This window comes from Pezoporus occidentalis, unplaced genomic scaffold (genome assembly GCF_034315485.1).
Source record: "Pezoporus occidentalis ecotype Australia unplaced genomic scaffold, CSIRO_AGI_Poc_V1 ctg143, whole genome shotgun sequence".
Classification (NCBI taxonomy): Eukaryota; Metazoa; Chordata; class Aves; order Psittaciformes; family Psittacidae; genus Pezoporus; species Pezoporus occidentalis.
In genome coordinates, this window is record NW_026913241.1 from 2,350,946 (window position 1) to 2,369,482 (window position 18,537).

An 18,537-nucleotide genomic window follows, 5' to 3' on the forward strand; every position below is an offset into this window, starting at 1 on the left:
TAAATTTGATCTACCCACTGGGCATTGATCAATCAGACAGCAACCCTCACAAATGTTCTCAAGTTCCCTTAAAATATTACAGATAATAGGGCAGTTTTCTATAGTGAGTTATGCTTATAAGGTCTGTTTAAAAACAATCTCCATGGTAAACTGATGGATATATTTCCTCTGTTTTCGTTTCCACTTACAGAAATTTCCATGCATACAATGCTTCAAATACCTGTTTTTTGTTGCTTATAACTGGTGCCCCAAGCGCTACACAAACTGGATCAGAGAATCATTAAATCAGAACATCATTAAACAAATTAGATGGATTTAATGATGTTCTGATTTCCATAAGCGTAACTTTATTTTTCCAGAGAAAATTCAAGCTTTGACACTAGATCCTAGAGACAATAAATTTAGCCAGTGCTGTAAAATGGAAGCAAGAGACAGGTCTTTTGGAAGGCAATGTATAAGGACACCTCCTCACCTCACAGTTTTTCCACTTCCGTTCTGACTCAACACTGTAATCAGTATGTCATCCTACCATGTGGGATTGGTGTTCTGACACATGTCCCATCACAGGCTCTATGGGCAAACCCAGAGACTAATGCCTCTTGCAGTAACACCCACAGCACCTCCCAGGCAGTCTGCCTCTTCTTGAAGCTGCAGCAGCCACAACACGTACCCTAGAGGAACTGTGGCAGTCTGTAACAATCTGTGATGCCTTATTAATCCCTCATAGAGCCTGCCTCTATAAAACCACTGCAGAACAGGCAAGAACCTGACCTGCTTTTTCTATTGACATCATCACACTTCTATAGCAGCAATACAGTGCTTACCCAGAAGAACAGCTCCTGCCTCCAAAGTAATTACCCTAATAGCAATAAGCACAGGGTGATGACCAGATCTAGAGTCATCCTCATCCTTATAGTGATAAGTAGATAAAACAGCACAGTGCAGAATCTGAGATGCAGAGGGCAGCTAATTTCCTAGAGGTGTTGGTTTGAGCAAGGCTTCCTTCCCATTCCCTGTTACAAGACAATAAGTTAGAGAGTGGTTTTCCTTAGGACAGTATTGTAGAAATGAAACACAATATCTGGGTATCCGTGATGCACATGGTTTGAGGGACAGAAATCCTGCAAGGAGGGGCTTTGTGTTGAGATATAAGATGGGGCAAGTACATTCTAGCTTTAGCCTCATTCTACTTTTCCCTTTTAGGAAAGAATTACACTGCAGCAGCTACCAGTATCATGAATGTCACCACAGCTACAGCCTAGCTTCATTCTTTCTCTATTTTCATCTTGATTGTCATTTCGAAGCTTGTGAAAATTGCTCTGGGATACAAGAGAAATGTACCTAGAAGTAAGTGTTCATTTACTAGTATGAGTCACTGCTGCGTATAGGAAACAGGAGAGACTGTTGTAACTGTGGCATGAAGTTGACAGTGTACAGAAATTAACTCAGGGTGTGTAAATGACTATGAAGGAACCATGGTTAGCTCTGAGCTCTCCATGAAGCCCACAATTCATCACTTACCTTGTGACATTGACAAATTTGGTCTCTGTGGACCTCTCCAATTTCTCTCCCTCTCCAAGCCAGAAGGTAATCATAATGTAGGTTGGGAGCATGACATTACTGTTCCTCATGCTAAGCAACTGCAAACTGCTCCCAGGAGGATGCCTATTTATTACTGGCTCTGTGCTGTGAAAGACTGACCTAATGAAGCAATATGGAGCAGCTGATGTTGGCAGCTTTTATGGTGTGGACACCATAGAGGTGCATTTATTGGCAAAACATTTGAGCCCCGAAAGCTACCACATAGAGGAGCCCTGCCTTGATAATTCTGTGGTGTGGAGTTTTTGTTTGGCTGCCCTTCCAAAACTACATGTAAAGTTTGCTTTTGAATCCATTGAGGATGCAACTAAAATCAGTAAGCACCTCAACTGAAGCTCCATTTTAATTATTAGGTTTTATCTAGTGTCTCCTAATGGTAACATATAAACTATATCTACAATATTGCATGTCCCAAATAGAAAATATTGTGGCTGTCTAGCTTTAATAGTTTTTTACTGCCTTCAGAAATTACTCAAGTACAGGGGTCTAAATGAAAATCTAACATCTGAGAGAATTGTCTTAACAGTCTAACATCTTTGGTATGTGAAAAAACGTCAGCCTGTTTTTAATGAAGATTATGAAAATGTGGATATAAGCTGTAGTCAAAGAGCAAAATGCATCTGACCAAATTTAAACATAGATATAAAATTTTATATAAATGTATGTATTTAGTAATCTCTATTTGGTATCACAAAATGTAGAGGCAGATAGCTGACTGAATTAACTGTCTAAACATCATGTAGTTATGATCCAGTCTGGCTCTTCCTTCTTCAATTGCCTATTGTAGTTAACCAGAGACATCATAATAGTGCCTAAATCACCCCACTGAAGGCAAAGGGCAGCCCAAGTGAGCAGCTCGGATGTAAGGATCTACTCTGCATATGTTTAAAGACAGTTGAAATGATTCCCATACACCCAGAAACTGAAAAGCATCATGCCTTCTTGTAAATACTCAGAGGCAGGTGAAATCACGGAAGGACTAGAACCCCTGGTTGGTATTATACACACCTTTGTCCTTCCTCCCCATGTACTGATTACATCCATCTATCAAATCACCCAAATCACAAAACTAAAAAGGACAGGAAAAACAAATCAATCCATAACCTCCAAACTTTCTTATTATTTAAAGGCCCCAAATGTGAAGGGCCGAACTGCCCCCCCCCCCACCAAATAACAGCTAATTAAAATATAAAAATACATAATGACTGCCTTATTTCTAATCTTTATCATATGTTAGATGAATAGTGCAAATCTAGCTCCTGGAGCTGGGATGTCTCTACTCTGTCTGCGCAAATGAGCACTTGGCATGTAGCTTGTTAAACCATGAGGAAAACACTGAGATAGGGAAAATCCTATATATCACCTAGCAAACAGTGCACTCAGAGCAATCCTAAAATTAAGCACTTGCACATCTTCTGCTGAGTTTGAAAGTAATGGGGAAACAGTCTCTGTACCTCGTGATACCTAGAAGAATGCTCCAAGGCTGTTAAGTAAAGGGTAATTTCTTCTCTTTTAGGTATATTATAAAAGCAAGACATGGCTTGCAACTGATTTTTGTGTGTTAGCTACAGAAGCATCTGTCTTAGAAACATATATTGCTTCTAAAGTACACAGGTACACAGAAATGAATTGCACAGAGCACCATGTAAGACTAATTGAACGGACCCCCAGGGTTCCAGTCTCAAGCAGGGTAGAAGCATGGTCTAGATGCTGAGTTGCTCAGTGCAGTCAAGATTTGGATGGAGGAGCTGCTTTCAAATGATACAGGCATGTAATATTAAAAAAAAAAAAAACACACCAGAAGTACTTACGGAGTTTAAATGATGCCAGACTAAACTCAGAAGAGGTTTTCAAAATAGTAATTTTGGACTTCAATGACTTGACCTAAATTCTGCTTCAGATTACTACATTAAGCAATTCCATAAAGTCCACCATAAAGTTACACCAAGGAGAAATTCTGCCCTAAATGACATAATTTCTAGCTTTTTTCTGGAACGAAAATACTATTGCACCATCACTTTCAAGACCATTCTAAAGCTGTGTAACACCACTCCATATAACACTTTTGAGCAGAAAGTTCAATATTTAAGAAACTTGATTCATATTAACTTAAGTAATTGGATTATTCATGTATTTTTATGGATAAATATGTAACAGCTCATCTGAGAAGGTATGTTTTAGAGTGTGAAGCCTATTTACATAGTAGACTCTGTGCATGAGGTAATCTCTGCAGTTCTGCCTTTAAAAAATACTTATGTCAGAGATGTTAATTTCCAAGTAAAACAATTTCGATTCTTAAAGCAGGTAACATTTTTCTGCAATTCAGGTTGAAGCAAGCAGCCAGCTTGCACATATCATTAAACTTCAAATTCCCCTCTAAATGACAGCCAAAGCATCCAGAAAGCTCAATATATTTTCTCTAAGGCTAGTTGATGTAGAAAGATTTTCATGAGACGTTTTCTCTTCTATCATCAGTTCAAAGATGCAAACAGTGACTGATTAAGCCTGCACTCCTTTCAGGTTGATATAACTGACTGAAAAAAAAAAATAATCTCACAGCTGGAATTCTTCCTGAAAACTAAAATAGATGACAAAGTAAAAGACCAGTCCTCTACAGACACTTAATGAAGACAGGCTTCAAGGGGTTTTCTATACCAGAGATTACTTTACACCCCAGGATGAAACAAAACCAGCAGATTTCTGCAGCAGAAGATTGCAATCACAGCAGAGTAAAGAAAATAACAAAACCATATTACTTGTTAAATCACTTACACTGGTTTTCCTTTGGATTCACAAGTCAAAATTATAGATTGTCCTTCTTCAGGCCATGAATTGGAAGAAATGATTTTAACTAAAGGTGTATCTAGGAAGAAAAAAAATAGACATCTTGTTGATATACACACACAAAAAAGATTTATTATCTAAGAGTACATTCTTCTCTACTTGCAAAAGACTATACCATTGATTTAATTTACACTTGGAGATGCTATTATTTGGAGCCTTGTGCAATTTCCATTGTCTTCAGGAAGGCAATAAAAATGACCAATGGAACTAAACTAGTAACATTTTATATCCCAAGGAAACACGGATAGAAAGCACATGTATACTCAGAGGAAATAACTTTTTTCTTTCTGTATTTGATGCAAATTCTTGATACAACTATTCCTAAGCCTGACATCTAACAACAAAATAAAAACGTCGAGGATGAATAACAAGTACTCTGAACAATTGTTTGTCTATTTTTAAGTAGGTATGGTGGAATGATGTTATTAGAGGAATGAATGCAATATTATACATTTGAGTAAGAACAGTTTTATTGTTGCTGAAACTTGAAACTAATAATAAGAAAGCTACAATGGGCTTTCAGGTAAAATACCTTGTTACAGGCATTTTACAGTGTATTATTTCTAAGATGTAATAATGCTGCCCCTAAAACAGAAAAAATTTACAAAGAGAATGTTTTAAATATCTGCAAAAAGCATTACAGAAAAGTCTGTAATCTGTCCTAAAAATTATTCCTACACATTGGAATTAACCTTACAGTTAGTACTGTGAATTCATGCAGATTTAAACATTTGCAGTAGATCTTTAACTTGTAAAAAATTCTCCTAATCAAAATATTTTACATGACGTAGAGAGGCACCTCTTATAAGGAAAAAGACAACCATAAAGAAAGAAACATCCCTATACAGAACTCATTTTTTCTTTAGGAAAAGGAAGAAAGAATAATAATGAGGAAGATTTTCAGACTCAGTAAGGAAACATGGATTCTCATTTCCTCCAGTTTCCTAATACAAAACACAATCTTCATCTATGGCAGGAGAAATACTTTAACCTGCAAATCTAGAGTACCGAAGTTTTGTCTCATCCAATTTGCAAGTCCTAGGCTCATTAGCAGACAGGCAGCAGTGACACCACAGACACCCTACTATCAAGCAAATAAAAAAGCATGACAATATGACCCTACAAAATCAATGAAAAAAAAAACAACCTTGCTGTAACAACAGAAGTTCTTATTGTGATGCAAATAGTCCTGTTGAACACTAAATGACATATAAGCAATTAAAAATGTTGGAAGCCTTTTTCTCACTTTGACTTTTACTTTTGGCATATCGTAATGTATCAGCATGGCACAAGACAAGAAAAGGGGAAGGCTTAGCATAGATGTGCCATAATTCTGAAAGCATGGTCAACATCATTTTGCTTTCAGTACTGCTGCACTAACCTTACACCAGTAGCAAATCTGTTCCACAAGTTCATATTTTTAAGGACCCTGCAAACCATTATGCAAGTGACTAATCCTCTGGAGGTCGTGCTGGCATTTGCTTCATTTTTAGTAAATGCTTAAGGCACTGACCTCAAGTGCCTCAATAAATCAGGGCATCAAGTACTTCTGTGATTTCAGTGGTGCTACTGGAGATGAACAAATTACTCTCTTAACTATACATTGAACTAGAGGAACAAATCAGTGTCAGATAGGAATATGAAGAATTTAACCAAAGGAGGGAGACAACTAATGCAATGAGATCAAGAGGTTTCTAGAGAAATATTAAAAAAAGAGCAAAACTTTGATGGAAGTAATCAGGATAGCCACAAGTGAGGAAAGAAATTAAAGGCCCATCTTGCTAGCGTTACTGGCTTTAAATATTGAAGAAATGGTCAGTATTTTATACATTACTGTAAATGACCCATAAAGTAGAAGAGGGGACTTCAGACAATGACGCTTTCGTTTGCATGGATCAGTGCAGTGCTGTTTTCCCCAGCTTGAAGTTCCCATTCCTACTTTGTTTAATGCCCCAGCCAGTTCTCTATTCTCCATGCACTCCTAAATAGAGCTTACAAGGACAGAATAAGAGCAGTCTTGTATTTATGTCTAGCTTTCTAAAGCACAATAGTGTAGGAAGTATGTTTTCACTATTAATTGACTCGTACAGTAACTACTTGTTTCTTTATAACAGGAAATACAGGGTTTAATTCAACGCACAGTTTTTAGGGAAGCTTACAATGGACAATTTTTGTATTTTATTAACAGTCCTTTTTCAAAGACTAGTTGGGGTGCTTCATTCCCAGTGTTACTGTTTCCACTTTATTTTCAAGCTATGCTTGATTTCTCTTCAGAATTAAAGTGTACACTTAGAAGGGGGAAACTTTTAAGACAAACTTGTCCTCCATTTCACATTCACATCAGAATTTAAAATGAGAAGAAATCTTCAGAATAATTGCATCAAAACTAACCTAAATATGCTATTTTAACAAATATAATAACCCCCTGCTGACTGATATTTTTTCCAGAACATAAAATGCCCTTACAAAATACTACCTCCTGCTAGGACTGTTCATTTTAGAAGAATTTGACAAGTACAAATGTACTCAATGCATACTGTGAGCTTTAACCTGTCACACTCAGAAGTATTAATCATAACAACTTGAACGTCACCTAATATTCAGCAAACACCACCACCACTAGAAAACAAAGTCTAAAGAAAAACACATCAAGACCAACAATGCAGTAAGAGAGGTTGATTTATTTTCAGATATGTTCATCAGCTTATTACAAGTAATGCAGATATGTCAAAAAGATCCCTACTTTTACAATGAAAACAAACAAAAGGAGTAGGATCAAGGGTTTTATTCAGGGTCAGAGCTTCTGTTGCTCTTCCTCTGAAGTTGGTAGAAGTCTACCAATTCACATCAGTTAAACTTACCAAACTTTAATAATTTGCATCCTTTTGTAGGTTTGGCCCATGATGATAAAATATTGTAGATAAGTAATTCAAGCAGAATTCTTATGAACAAAGGATTGGTGACTGAGATGTCTTTACGACACCTACAAATATGCCCTTATCCTGAGCTCCAGTGACATTATGAAGATAAATATTCCAAAAAGAATAAGCATTGGGAAAATCCAATTAAAAAAAGAAACCCAAAATAACGAAACAACAACAACAACAACAAAACACAACAACAAACAAACAACAAAACACAGTGGTTTATGCAAAGAAAAATCTCTTTGTGAAACAAAAGGGTACTATTATGATGATGTCATGATAGCATCATGTTATCTTAAAAAATAATTTCTCTCCAATGTAATTACAATTCTAGAAACAGAAAATAAGACCACCTCTTTTCTTGGGCAGATGTTAGGGTGAGTGGAGTACATACGTTCTCTTGACACTTTCAAGAAATGACTATCGGAAGTAGTAGACTATTTCAGGAGTAGAAATATTAGTGATCTCAGAGCTGCTAGAATTCAAGTAGTGATGGAAATGTACCTATTCAAAGATGCATGCATCAGTCTTTTCTCCAGGGAATTTAGATATATAGATATATAAATATGTGTATATATATATGTGTAGCTGTAATATAAATAGTACTTGCTACTAGACATGTCTCTGCATTTTGTTAAAAGATAAATCTCTGTGTTGCTCACATCTTAGCCTTTGTTGGGCAGCCGGTGGATTAACAGAAAAAGTCTTAGTGGTTCTCCTCCAGAAACTTACAAAGGAATACTGTATCGGATGTAGATATCCTAGTCAGGGCTCCCAGTTTTCAAGTTCTCTGCTGAATTACTGTTATTTAAAAAAAAAAAAATAAAAATGCAATAACTTACTATGAAATTTAAACTCAGAAGCCCAAATATCTTCCAATGTGGCAAAAGTTTCACAACGCAGAATGGAAGAACACCTCCTTCTTTTCACTTACAGAGATAGTGTTATTGATCCCTGAAGAAGGATCCTGAATTTCAGCATTCTACATTGTGTACTCCCTCATGGATAATTTAATTTTTATGAGAAAAGGCAATCAGCCTACCATAACTACTTCTTTAGACAATTTATTAAAGCCTATGCAGTGGTTATGAGAAAAAAAGGTTCCTTACTGAACCAAGTACTGAAGTATTCATACAAAGTAGACCAGATCCAGCAAAATACTTATTTGACAGTAATCCAGTGATTAGAGCATTCAATCCTTTAGTGTCTGTGGCTTAAGTATTTAGTCTGATTCAAACAGTGGAAGGATTTGTGTGCTAACCTCCCATGCCATAGTAGAGGTCTACCAGGTATTCTAAAGTCTCCCACTCAGGTTTTGAACTAAGATTTCACTTTGAATCTGAAAAAGTTTTTTCCTATGTATGTCCTAATTTGGATAAATCAGGATCTTCGAAAAAGAACAGATAACAGAAAATTCTTAACTCATTCCATATTATGAATTAGAATTCCATCAGTAACTCAGTAATATGCAAATTGTCCCTATTTACATTCAGTGCCAACATAACATGGAATATGCCATGCATATTTCTTAAATTTAAAAAAGGTTTCTAAAGCCAGATTAGGATATTCATAAAAAGAAAAACCCAGAAAACTTCAATATTCCCTACATATTTCTGCTTAATTGAAAGTTCTGTCAGTGCTTAACATCAAGAATTTTTTGGTACATATATTCTTGCGTTTTACATGTAAAAATGTTACTGAAATGTTTTCAAAAGCATTTGAGCAGGTGCTCTCAGAGTATCTTTCTTACTTGCCAAAGATGGAAACATTTTTATTATTGTTATTATAATTATATAATATTAGAATATTCATTATAATTTATGTTTAAACAGTTTTAAACATTAAAAAAATAGTAAGAAAATATCACTAATGTAACTGGAATACAAGATTAGCTATTTAACTAACACCAACCCAAATTTAAGAAGACCTTTTCCAAACTGGTAAAAGATACATACTGAGCTAGGGATTTTAAGTTTGCACATTATTAGTTCACATGAAGTGCACTGCCTCTTCAAGTCTTTGGTTTTAAACATGCCTATTGCCTGAAGTCTGTAACTCTTATTTCTCAAAGTAAAATGGCATAACAGAAAATATGGGTTCTAGAAAATTTCAATGACAATCTCCTGCAGTATTATCCATTCATGGTTTTGCATGCTATGCAGTGATTTTGCAAAATGTCTGGATCTTCTCTTTGCACTTGGCTATCATGGGTTTATTCAGTACTAAATATAAAAGAAGTTATCTGCTGTTTAAGTAACAATCAGTACATAAAGTTACCTTGTTCTCAACTTATAGCTTTGGGAAGGTTGGTTCACATCATTTCAAGGAAAAGGGTGACAGTGTCAAGAAAAAATTATATTTGTCTTGGGTTGTTCCTTTGTCAGAGAATGTACTTTTCCTGGTCTGTAGGATATTAAAAGACCTGGCACAAAAAAAATGTCCCATATTGTGACATAACATATAAGGTTTAATACATATAAAGTGTGTAGAGAAAGACTGAATTATTTTAGTTTATGAGTCTTTGGGGTTTAAACAGAAAAAAATCCATTGGTGAGGTTCTTTCCTCTATGCATGGCCGACATTACTGTGACATATGCTCTCTAAATCTCTCTTAAAACACAAGGGATTCTGTGCTTTCTTCCATTTTTCAGAATGTCCCACTTAGTCTTCCAAGTTCAAACTAGTACCAAGGAGCTAGACCTAGTGAAAATGGTGAAGAAAGGGAAGCACAACTACTCAAATGTTTTCCTGTTGCGAATTAAAATGTGCATCTTTATAGAACATAATATTACAACAAACATTATTAAACCTCCAGAACAATGTCCTCCCATCTGATTAGTTTCTATGCAACCAAATTGTCAGGTGCTTACTTCAAAATCAAGTCAAACACAATCCTATCCCTACTCACATTCTAAGTAATTGAAAACAGCTCATCAACATCATTTGACCCTAGGCCTCCACTGGAATACTTTGATTCTGATGCGTGTTTTCTTTGAAGGTGATTCTTTCTCTGTAGTTCATGTTATGAACCTCTCTCCACTTGCAGTAAGAAGCTTAGTTTGTTTTAAGGAAGTCTGTGGTCATTGCAGGATTTATTGTTTAAGTGCAAACTATGTTAACAGTAACAGGAAAGACACCAATACAGGGAGAGATGAATACATCACTTGCAGTGTGAGTGTGTGTAATACATCAGGATGTGCTGCAAGTGCTATTCAAATCCCTCCTTCTAAAATCATTGATACTGCCTTCTTATTTAATCTTTTAGGATGATGACTAGATGTATTTAATTACCTTTTGTGTCTCAAAGTTTTCTTCTATACACAATGTTTTAAAAAGCCTTAAAAGTACTGCTAGTAAGAAAAGGCTTTATTTAACAATGTAATTCTGTATTGGATCCAATAATACGAAATATACCATTGGATCCATTCAGGAAGAGAGCTGTGCTTGCACGACATCGCAATTCTTCCCACTGGGATCAGTGAGCTTCCATGAATGGCATGTTTTACCTTCACAGACTCTTAAGTAACACAAGGAATGTGTCTTATTAACTACTTGCCAGTTTGGAAAACACTCCCCTGAGCTCCAGGCAGCCCACAGAACAAAATACATAGGTCCTGCCTATGGTATAACGTCCCTGTCATGGCTGACAGATCATTTGGCAGAGGTACTGGAATGTTTCTCTCCTTCTCTAGGGGAAATTTGGGGTTTCAAGGAACAACAGGAGGATTCTCATCTTCTCAGCAAGCACATTGTTTGTTGCAATATATGAACTTCTGCTTTGATTTTTATACTCAGATGAAGGGCAGGTTTCTGTCATTGAGGGTTATTGTTTCAAGCTGTCTGTGTAGCCAGCAATTGCCACTGCCCAGGAAAACTCACAAATTTTCATTTGTCACCAAGAGTTACAGAGATGCATTAGCTCCCCACCTTCCTGCACTGCTGTTGCCTATTGACTGCTCTCAAACCACTCTAAGTTCTACCATATTCATTTCACTGTGTGCAGCGGCATCTCCTGCCTTGATCTATAACACTCAGGTTTACTCTGCCACTTTTAATTAATTTATTTACCTTTATTTTTTTGCACACTAACCACCATGTCCTCTGCACCAGAGTCCAAATTGGTATGATTGATTCATTACAACACATTTTTCTTGTTACAAGTTTAGCTAAATTATGAGCTACCATCAGCATGTCTTTACTTCATACATTTATTTTATGACTGCAAACCTTCTGAATATTGAAAAGCTTTCATAAATTTCTCTGATATTTTATTGTGGTAGTGAACAACAACAGTCCTGGTGCTATCATTTTAAAAAATGTTATAAAAATCTAACAGTCTGATAATAAAAGATTATTGCCACCTGGCAATAAATGGCTGCCAGATGATAAGATTTTAAAAGTATTTCATGACAGACTAATTCATTTATTTTCTACCTGGCTTTGTCTGATTTCTCCATGACCATGTTTGTGAAATCTATTTATGCCACAGCCTTCAACATTTTTCATCATACTTTTTCCTCTCTTATTTCCTTGGAACCTTTCCATCATTTCCAGATGCAAAGATAAAATAAGCAGATACCTCTGAAAATGATGATGTATCTACTTTCCAGATTAATTAGCACTGGAGTAAGCATAGGACAGTTTAAGGTATATTTTTTTCTTTCTAGAAACCAAGAGAAGATAGCAATTTTCACATATAGATAGCACTTACAAACTTCTCGAGAAGTCTATAATCCTACACAATTTTATTCCTACGTCTAAAAAAACCTAAGTAATTAAGCTTAGGAAAAAAAGACTTTTAAAGTAAATTCCAAGGACAAACCACTCCAGCATGTGCAAAAATAAGCATCAAATTGGATATCCCAAATGAGATCTGAAAGAAGAGAGAGGCGTACTCTAATCAGCCCTGTGAAAGTGCTCACCATTTTTAATAGCTTTTATGTTTACCAGCTGTGTGCATCCTACAGCTGTGAATCAGCATTCCCAAAAACTGGGTGGCTTTTGCAAATGACAAGTAGCATGGCTTCTGCCTGTGCTCTATTGCTTTGAATAAGCACTCACAAAGCAAGTCTGCCTTGGTAAACTTCGTCAAGTTACCCCAGGAGATATAGGAAGTTTGATGTTCTGTTTCAGAATATAACAAATAAGCCAATGATTAAACAGAGGAGAGAAAAATTGAGTATTATGTATCTGACAAATAATTTTATTAGTAGCATTTGTGGGTGAGACAATCAAATGATTGTGGTATTTCACTTCAATAAATGTATTCAATAATACAGTAAAAATGAGCTTTGTGATATTTTAAAAATACAGCTTTGATAAAAATGAATATTTGGTACCATATCCACATGGAGATTCCTGTATCTTCCTTTCATACTCCTTTAAAAACTGCTTTACAGTCAAGCAGGACCAGAAAAAGCATATGGCCCCTTTGTTATTAGAGATTCTTTGATGACTATTACATCATCCTTTTGCTTCATTTAGTTTAGTTTGATACAATGCTTGTTGAAGAAAGAAGAGCGTTTATATAAGGAGAGTGTAAAAACAATCTCGTAGATGTAAAACAACGAGCCAAACGCCAATGTGGGGGAAAAGAAAGCTTGATCAGTGACTCTCTCCTGACACTCATAATTCATGAGTGCCTGAATTCAAGCGAAGTTCACAGGAAACCCTTTAGGTTACTAATTCTGTGAATACTGATTACCTGGTTCTATAAATATTCATAGTATCTCTTTCAACTTCTCACCTTTTGGTCATATTAGACTCCCAACACCAAAACTGCCAAAAACAAAAAAAAGGAATTAAAATGTTGTAGTACATAATGAGTGGCTTGGGGTTTTGGGAAGGCGAAAAAGAATATGGAGGTACACAACCAAAGCTCCTCAGTTCCTCTCTGCTCCATTTAAAATGTGTTAAAAAAATTACCCTTCTTTTGTCACGTAATCTGTTCATTGATCATTCTTACCTACTTTGTGCTTGGTCTTAAAAATGGCAGAGATAAACTTCAGCATAAATCAGTAGACCCTGCTGAATTAAGTGGTAGACAGACTGGCACTGTCACTACAGTTCTAAATGTGCGTCACTTCATGAAGATAGCACCAGATATAGCTATTCCCTTTTACATGCTTATGCAGAACGGGTCACTGGTTTCTTTGTTATCCACTAAGTCCCCTACACACAGGATGACATGGTGGAAATAATACTTTCATTTTCTTCAGTGAATGCAAGTGATAAAGCTTAGTTTTAAAGATTTCATGTTGTTTAATTGTTCCTGTCATGCCACTTCTTCAGACTAAACAATCTGTTCCATTTAACATCGCCACCGCCTTACACTGTGCTCTCTCCAAATCATTTATATTTTATCTCATTTTTGCCTATTCACCTAAGAGGAGTAAAGAAAAAAAGACAAGAAGAAAAAAAAAAGCTTTCTGCCTAAGTCACATACGTCATCAAGAAATACCTAAGTCAGTGCATGACTTCCAATGTAACTTTATCTTCTGTATCCTTAGTTTCTTTTGCTGAAGGCCTTCAGTTTGCTGTTATGTCTGACATAAATTATCTTGAATATGTCTTGAGAATTGGAGCTCATTCAAAACTGTTGAAGGAGTAAACAAGAGCTCTGGATGCTCAGTATACCAAAATACCCCTTCAAGCCTTTCTCTAGCATTCATATCAGATATTGGACGTTATAAAAGTTGAATCTATATAAAAAAAATAACTAAGTAGCTGTATTGGGGCATGAAAACTTTACTTCTTTCTTATAAATATATACCACACCTCACGAAGGGCAAACTTCTACTCCTTGGAAGGTCCTGCTAACAATCTCTATATATGTTTTCCTCCAAACTGTCTCACCTGCTTGCTAGTCTTTAGTTTTGGAAATAAACAGCCCCCCAGACAGTTCTATAGGGAAGGGGTGGAACAGCTTTGTCCTCTATCAGTAGACTGACTGGCTGAAGGTTACCAGAGTTGTAACCTGGGGTGTGTGCTTTACAGATTTTGTAATTTTCAGTCTTCTTCCAAGGTGATGCCATTTGAAATAACACCAAGACTAAGCTAGAAAAAAATGAAAAAGACATTTCAAACTTATTTCTGAAGGCAGCATGGAGCGTAATGGATCTTAGTCATGTCCCTTAAAAAATCTTGCTCCAGCTGGGACCTGATGTGGGACTTCTCAAACACTTGACTGCCATTTAGACACTCGATCTTTATTTTCCTCTCAGTGTCATGCGATATAGAAAATTGTTTTCTAATTTTTAAATAAATTCAACCTTCCACTTCATACCTCTACGACAGATCATCTAACGCATTCACACTATATTAATGTAGGCATTCATCTCATCAAATACAATACAGAGGGGGTTTTTTTAATCCCTTTTATAGTAACTGGTTGTTACTTAGATTAGGAACTTTAAAAATCAGTCAGTCAGTCTTGGGGATACTGCTAATGGGTCATTTGTAATAGGATCATTATTTCTGGAACCTACCTCCCTACATAGAGAAAGCTTTATCACTACAGGAAATCAGCTGCATGGCCTGTTTTACACCATTACTATAGTTTTCTCATCTTTGCAGGCAGATTAACTAATTTCTCTTTCTAACATCCAGCTACGAACATGCTCCAATGGTCTGACAGACACACTGTGGGAATTTGTACTGGTGACAGTAGCACACGACCAGTCGTGACCAAGTTAACAATGCGACCTCAAAAGCCTACAGTGAGCTCTGTAAGGTTCTGTTCCTAGACTCATCTCCAGAGAGAAAAGAGCTGTTAGTCCACCAGTGCTCAGTAACTCAGAAACATCACCATACTGACCGAAGCTAGCATCTCCACATGGGAAAGCACTATGCGGTTCATACAGGTATTTGGAACAAGTTCAGAGATAACCTCACAGTGTTCCATTCCCCAGTGTAGGCGTGCCCTCTCTCTTTTCAGTCTTTTACCACAGGTTGTCTCTTTCCTATGCCTAAAGGCTTCCTCCTCTGATATGGAATTATATTTATTTTATGTTTCTTTTCTGAGCATCCTACTTTTAATATTATTAAACACTCCCTCCCAAACTGCCGCTGAAACCTTATTGATACTTCTCCTAAACACACAACAAATAAATGGAATAACCCGCTCACACCACATTTTAAAGCTTATATGCAAAATAGACAAGGCACTCTGCAGATTTTCCTACAAAATATTTTAGAAAGAAATAAATTATATTAGATTATATTTCACTTGTAAAACATATTTGAACATAAGCCTCCAGATGGGAAAGGTCAGGATTGTACATTAACCCTTTGAACTAGATATCCCCTTTGAAAGATGAAAGTTTAGCAGTAAATGGACCTCCAAGTTTTTGAATTATTTTGCATTTAAATAATGGATTTCTTATTTTCATCCATCATTAACCTAATTGATCTCATTTAAACATGCAAACTGTGGCACTGAACTTTCATGTTCACAGATATAATTCTTTACTGTTTACAGTAACTATCCTTTACGTTTCATTTCTTTCCAGCACTCACTAATATGAAAGGCTTAAACAAGATAATTTTATTTATTAACATAGTGTTTACATTAATTATTGAGCTAAATAATTATATAGAATAACTTCTTATTCACTTTTCATTCAAAATGAAGAGGTATACACTTACTGAAGCTGTATCTTCCAATTTGCATTCTTATTATTACTATATTTAACTGTATTTTACACCGGTAAATAGGAAAATATCCATCCTTTGAGGAAGACTGAATGGAAATGGTCACCAAAGTATTGAAATAACATTAAGATACATTTATGGTCTGTATTAGCATTCATACAATGATTCAGGAATAAACCCCCCAAAATCAACAACAACAAAACCCCAAATAAGCCAAACAAAAATGTTTGGGTAAAATACCAGAAGAGTATCTCAATATGAGGCCGTCTTGGATGGAAACCTGAATGCATATAAAGAGTAAACTTATAACATGGAGTTAACTTGAAGATCTTAAAATTCTCTCATTCTCAAGGTCACAGAAGTACATCAGAACATCTACACTGAAAGAGAAAAGCAGGAGCACCACTCAGACAGTTGACCTCTAACAGATGGAAGCATCGGTTGCAAGATATGGTACCTCTCTTTCAGCCTCAGGTAGACATTGAAGAAAACATCTAGCTTTTCTTCAGGAGCTTCTGAAGGATTTAAGCAGCTGACAGATTTTCAGTAAAGTGAAGGAAACACCTGCTTTCTTAGGCTTACAGAGATCGCCTATGATAAGAGAGGGAAGTTTTCTGAGAGAACAAGGTCCTGTCTGCACATCACACAGAAAACATAGCCTTCTTGCTTTTTAGGCAGGAACAAAAAGTGGCTTTAACCAATATGACCACCTAAGTTGTGATATTTCAGACAGAGAAATCCACTTGAAAAGCTGAGATCTAAGAAGCCAAGGCCTAGGCCTCCTGTTCTGTAGAGTGGAGTACATCCTGAAAACAGTATTGATACAGCCAAGTCCAGGTCATCAAGATGTTTAGTGGTATCTTACACTAACCAGCTATTACTCTCTATTAACTCAGGAGGGGAAGTATACTTCATTGTTAAACATAAATGACACATATAAGAAAGATCCCTGAAACATGCCTGTACTGGAGCAAAACTCAGCACTCTGCTGTCTGAAGCAGAGACTGTGGGTGCTGTTCTTATAGCACCCACAGTCCTCACAAATCACTAAAAAATATAATAATTGTTCTGGGTTTCCCTCTTGTGTCCTGGTACATACGGATTTGTCAGGTACACTTAGCAGAAGGATAAGAGATGTGTCGTGGTTTAAACCCAGTCAGGTAATTCGTTCGCTCACTTCCCCTCCTTTCTTGCCCTCCCCCTGCTCCCGGAGGGACAGAGAGGAGAATCGAAAAGAATGCAACTCCCACGGGTTGAGATAAGAACAGTTTAGTAACTAAGGTATAACACAAACCACTACTGCTACCACCAATGATAATAATGGAAATAACAAGGGAAGAGAATACAACACCTCAGCACCAGCTGACCGATAACTTGCCCCCCAAGCCCGACCAAGCTCCGACCGATACCTCCTCCAACCCTGCAGTCTCCCAGCCCTTCCGGCTAACTCCCAGTTACATCCTGGGCATGACGTGCTGTGGTATGGAATACCTCTTTGGTCAGTTTGGGTCAGGTGTCCTGTCTCTGCTTCCTCCCGGCTTCCCCTCCTCCCTGGCAGAGCATGAGGCTCACAAAGTCCTTGGCCAAACCAAAACATCCTTGTTATCAGCTCTGTTCCCAGGCCGAAAGTCAAAACACAGCACTGCACCAGCTACCAAGAAGGGGAAAAATGACTGCTACTGCTGAACCCAGGACATTATCCACCCCTTATTCCATACCATTCACGTCATGCTCAGATCCCACATTTTCAATATGCCATCAGTCTTATCTCAGTGCACTCTTATCTAAGTGCATGGACCAGTCCCTATAAAGCTGCTGAGTCCATCTGGTCCATGATGTCAGGCTCCATCTCTTGTAACAGCCTTTCAGAGCAGGAGAGACTGTGTGCAGTGTTCACACTCATGAATAACCTGGGCAATAGTGTCCATTGCTAAGTCCACCCCTCGATCATGAGTCCATCTCTATGTTGCATCTCTGCTCTGATGGCCTGAAGTGCCATGGGCCCACCAGGCTCAAAATAATTCACTGTCCCCTTAAGCAGTTTCTGCAGCTTGCTGCTGGGGACTCCATACAGCTGCCTTCCATCTCTGATGCTTCCAAAGCACTGGAGGGGCCCAGTGGACTAGATACTTGCCCGTACTGTCCCACACACCCTGCCACTCATGACTCTCCAGCCTTGGGGGAAATCTCTTGGTCCCCCTATATCCTCGTCTAACCCCAGACAAGACCCAAACCTGACTCTGCTTAACTTTTGAGATCAGACAAAATGGTTGTGGGTAGAACACAGTCTGTGTGTGTGCCAACGTGCTGATCCCCATCACAATCAGCAGGCAGGTCCCAGGGATACCCAAAGGCCATTCAAAACCTTCAGAACTCTCAGTTGATGCTGCTGTACTTGTCACTGGGGCTGGTGTAGCCGCTGTGCTTGCCGGCTCTCCCACCGCCAGCTTCTCTTTTCCTGAGTCCAGCTCTTCCTCCTCTGCCTTGCTGGGAAATGCTGCGTGCTCTCCTGCATCCT

General features: G+C 37.4%; 1 protein-coding gene across 3 annotated transcripts in view; it reads right to left on the reverse strand.

The window, feature by feature from the left end:
- CADM2 (cell adhesion molecule 2) overlaps positions 1 to 18,537 on the reverse strand; it is a 635,987-nt gene that overhangs the window by 92,323 nt on the left and 525,127 nt on the right. For all 3 annotated transcript variants that reach the window (XM_062610057.1, XM_062610056.1, XM_062610058.1), the window contains one exon: positions 4,372 to 4,462. In XM_062610057.1, the coding sequence (XP_062466041.1) occupies positions 4,372 to 4,462 (91 nt within the window). The remainder of the gene's footprint in view (positions 1 to 4,371; positions 4,463 to 18,537) is intronic.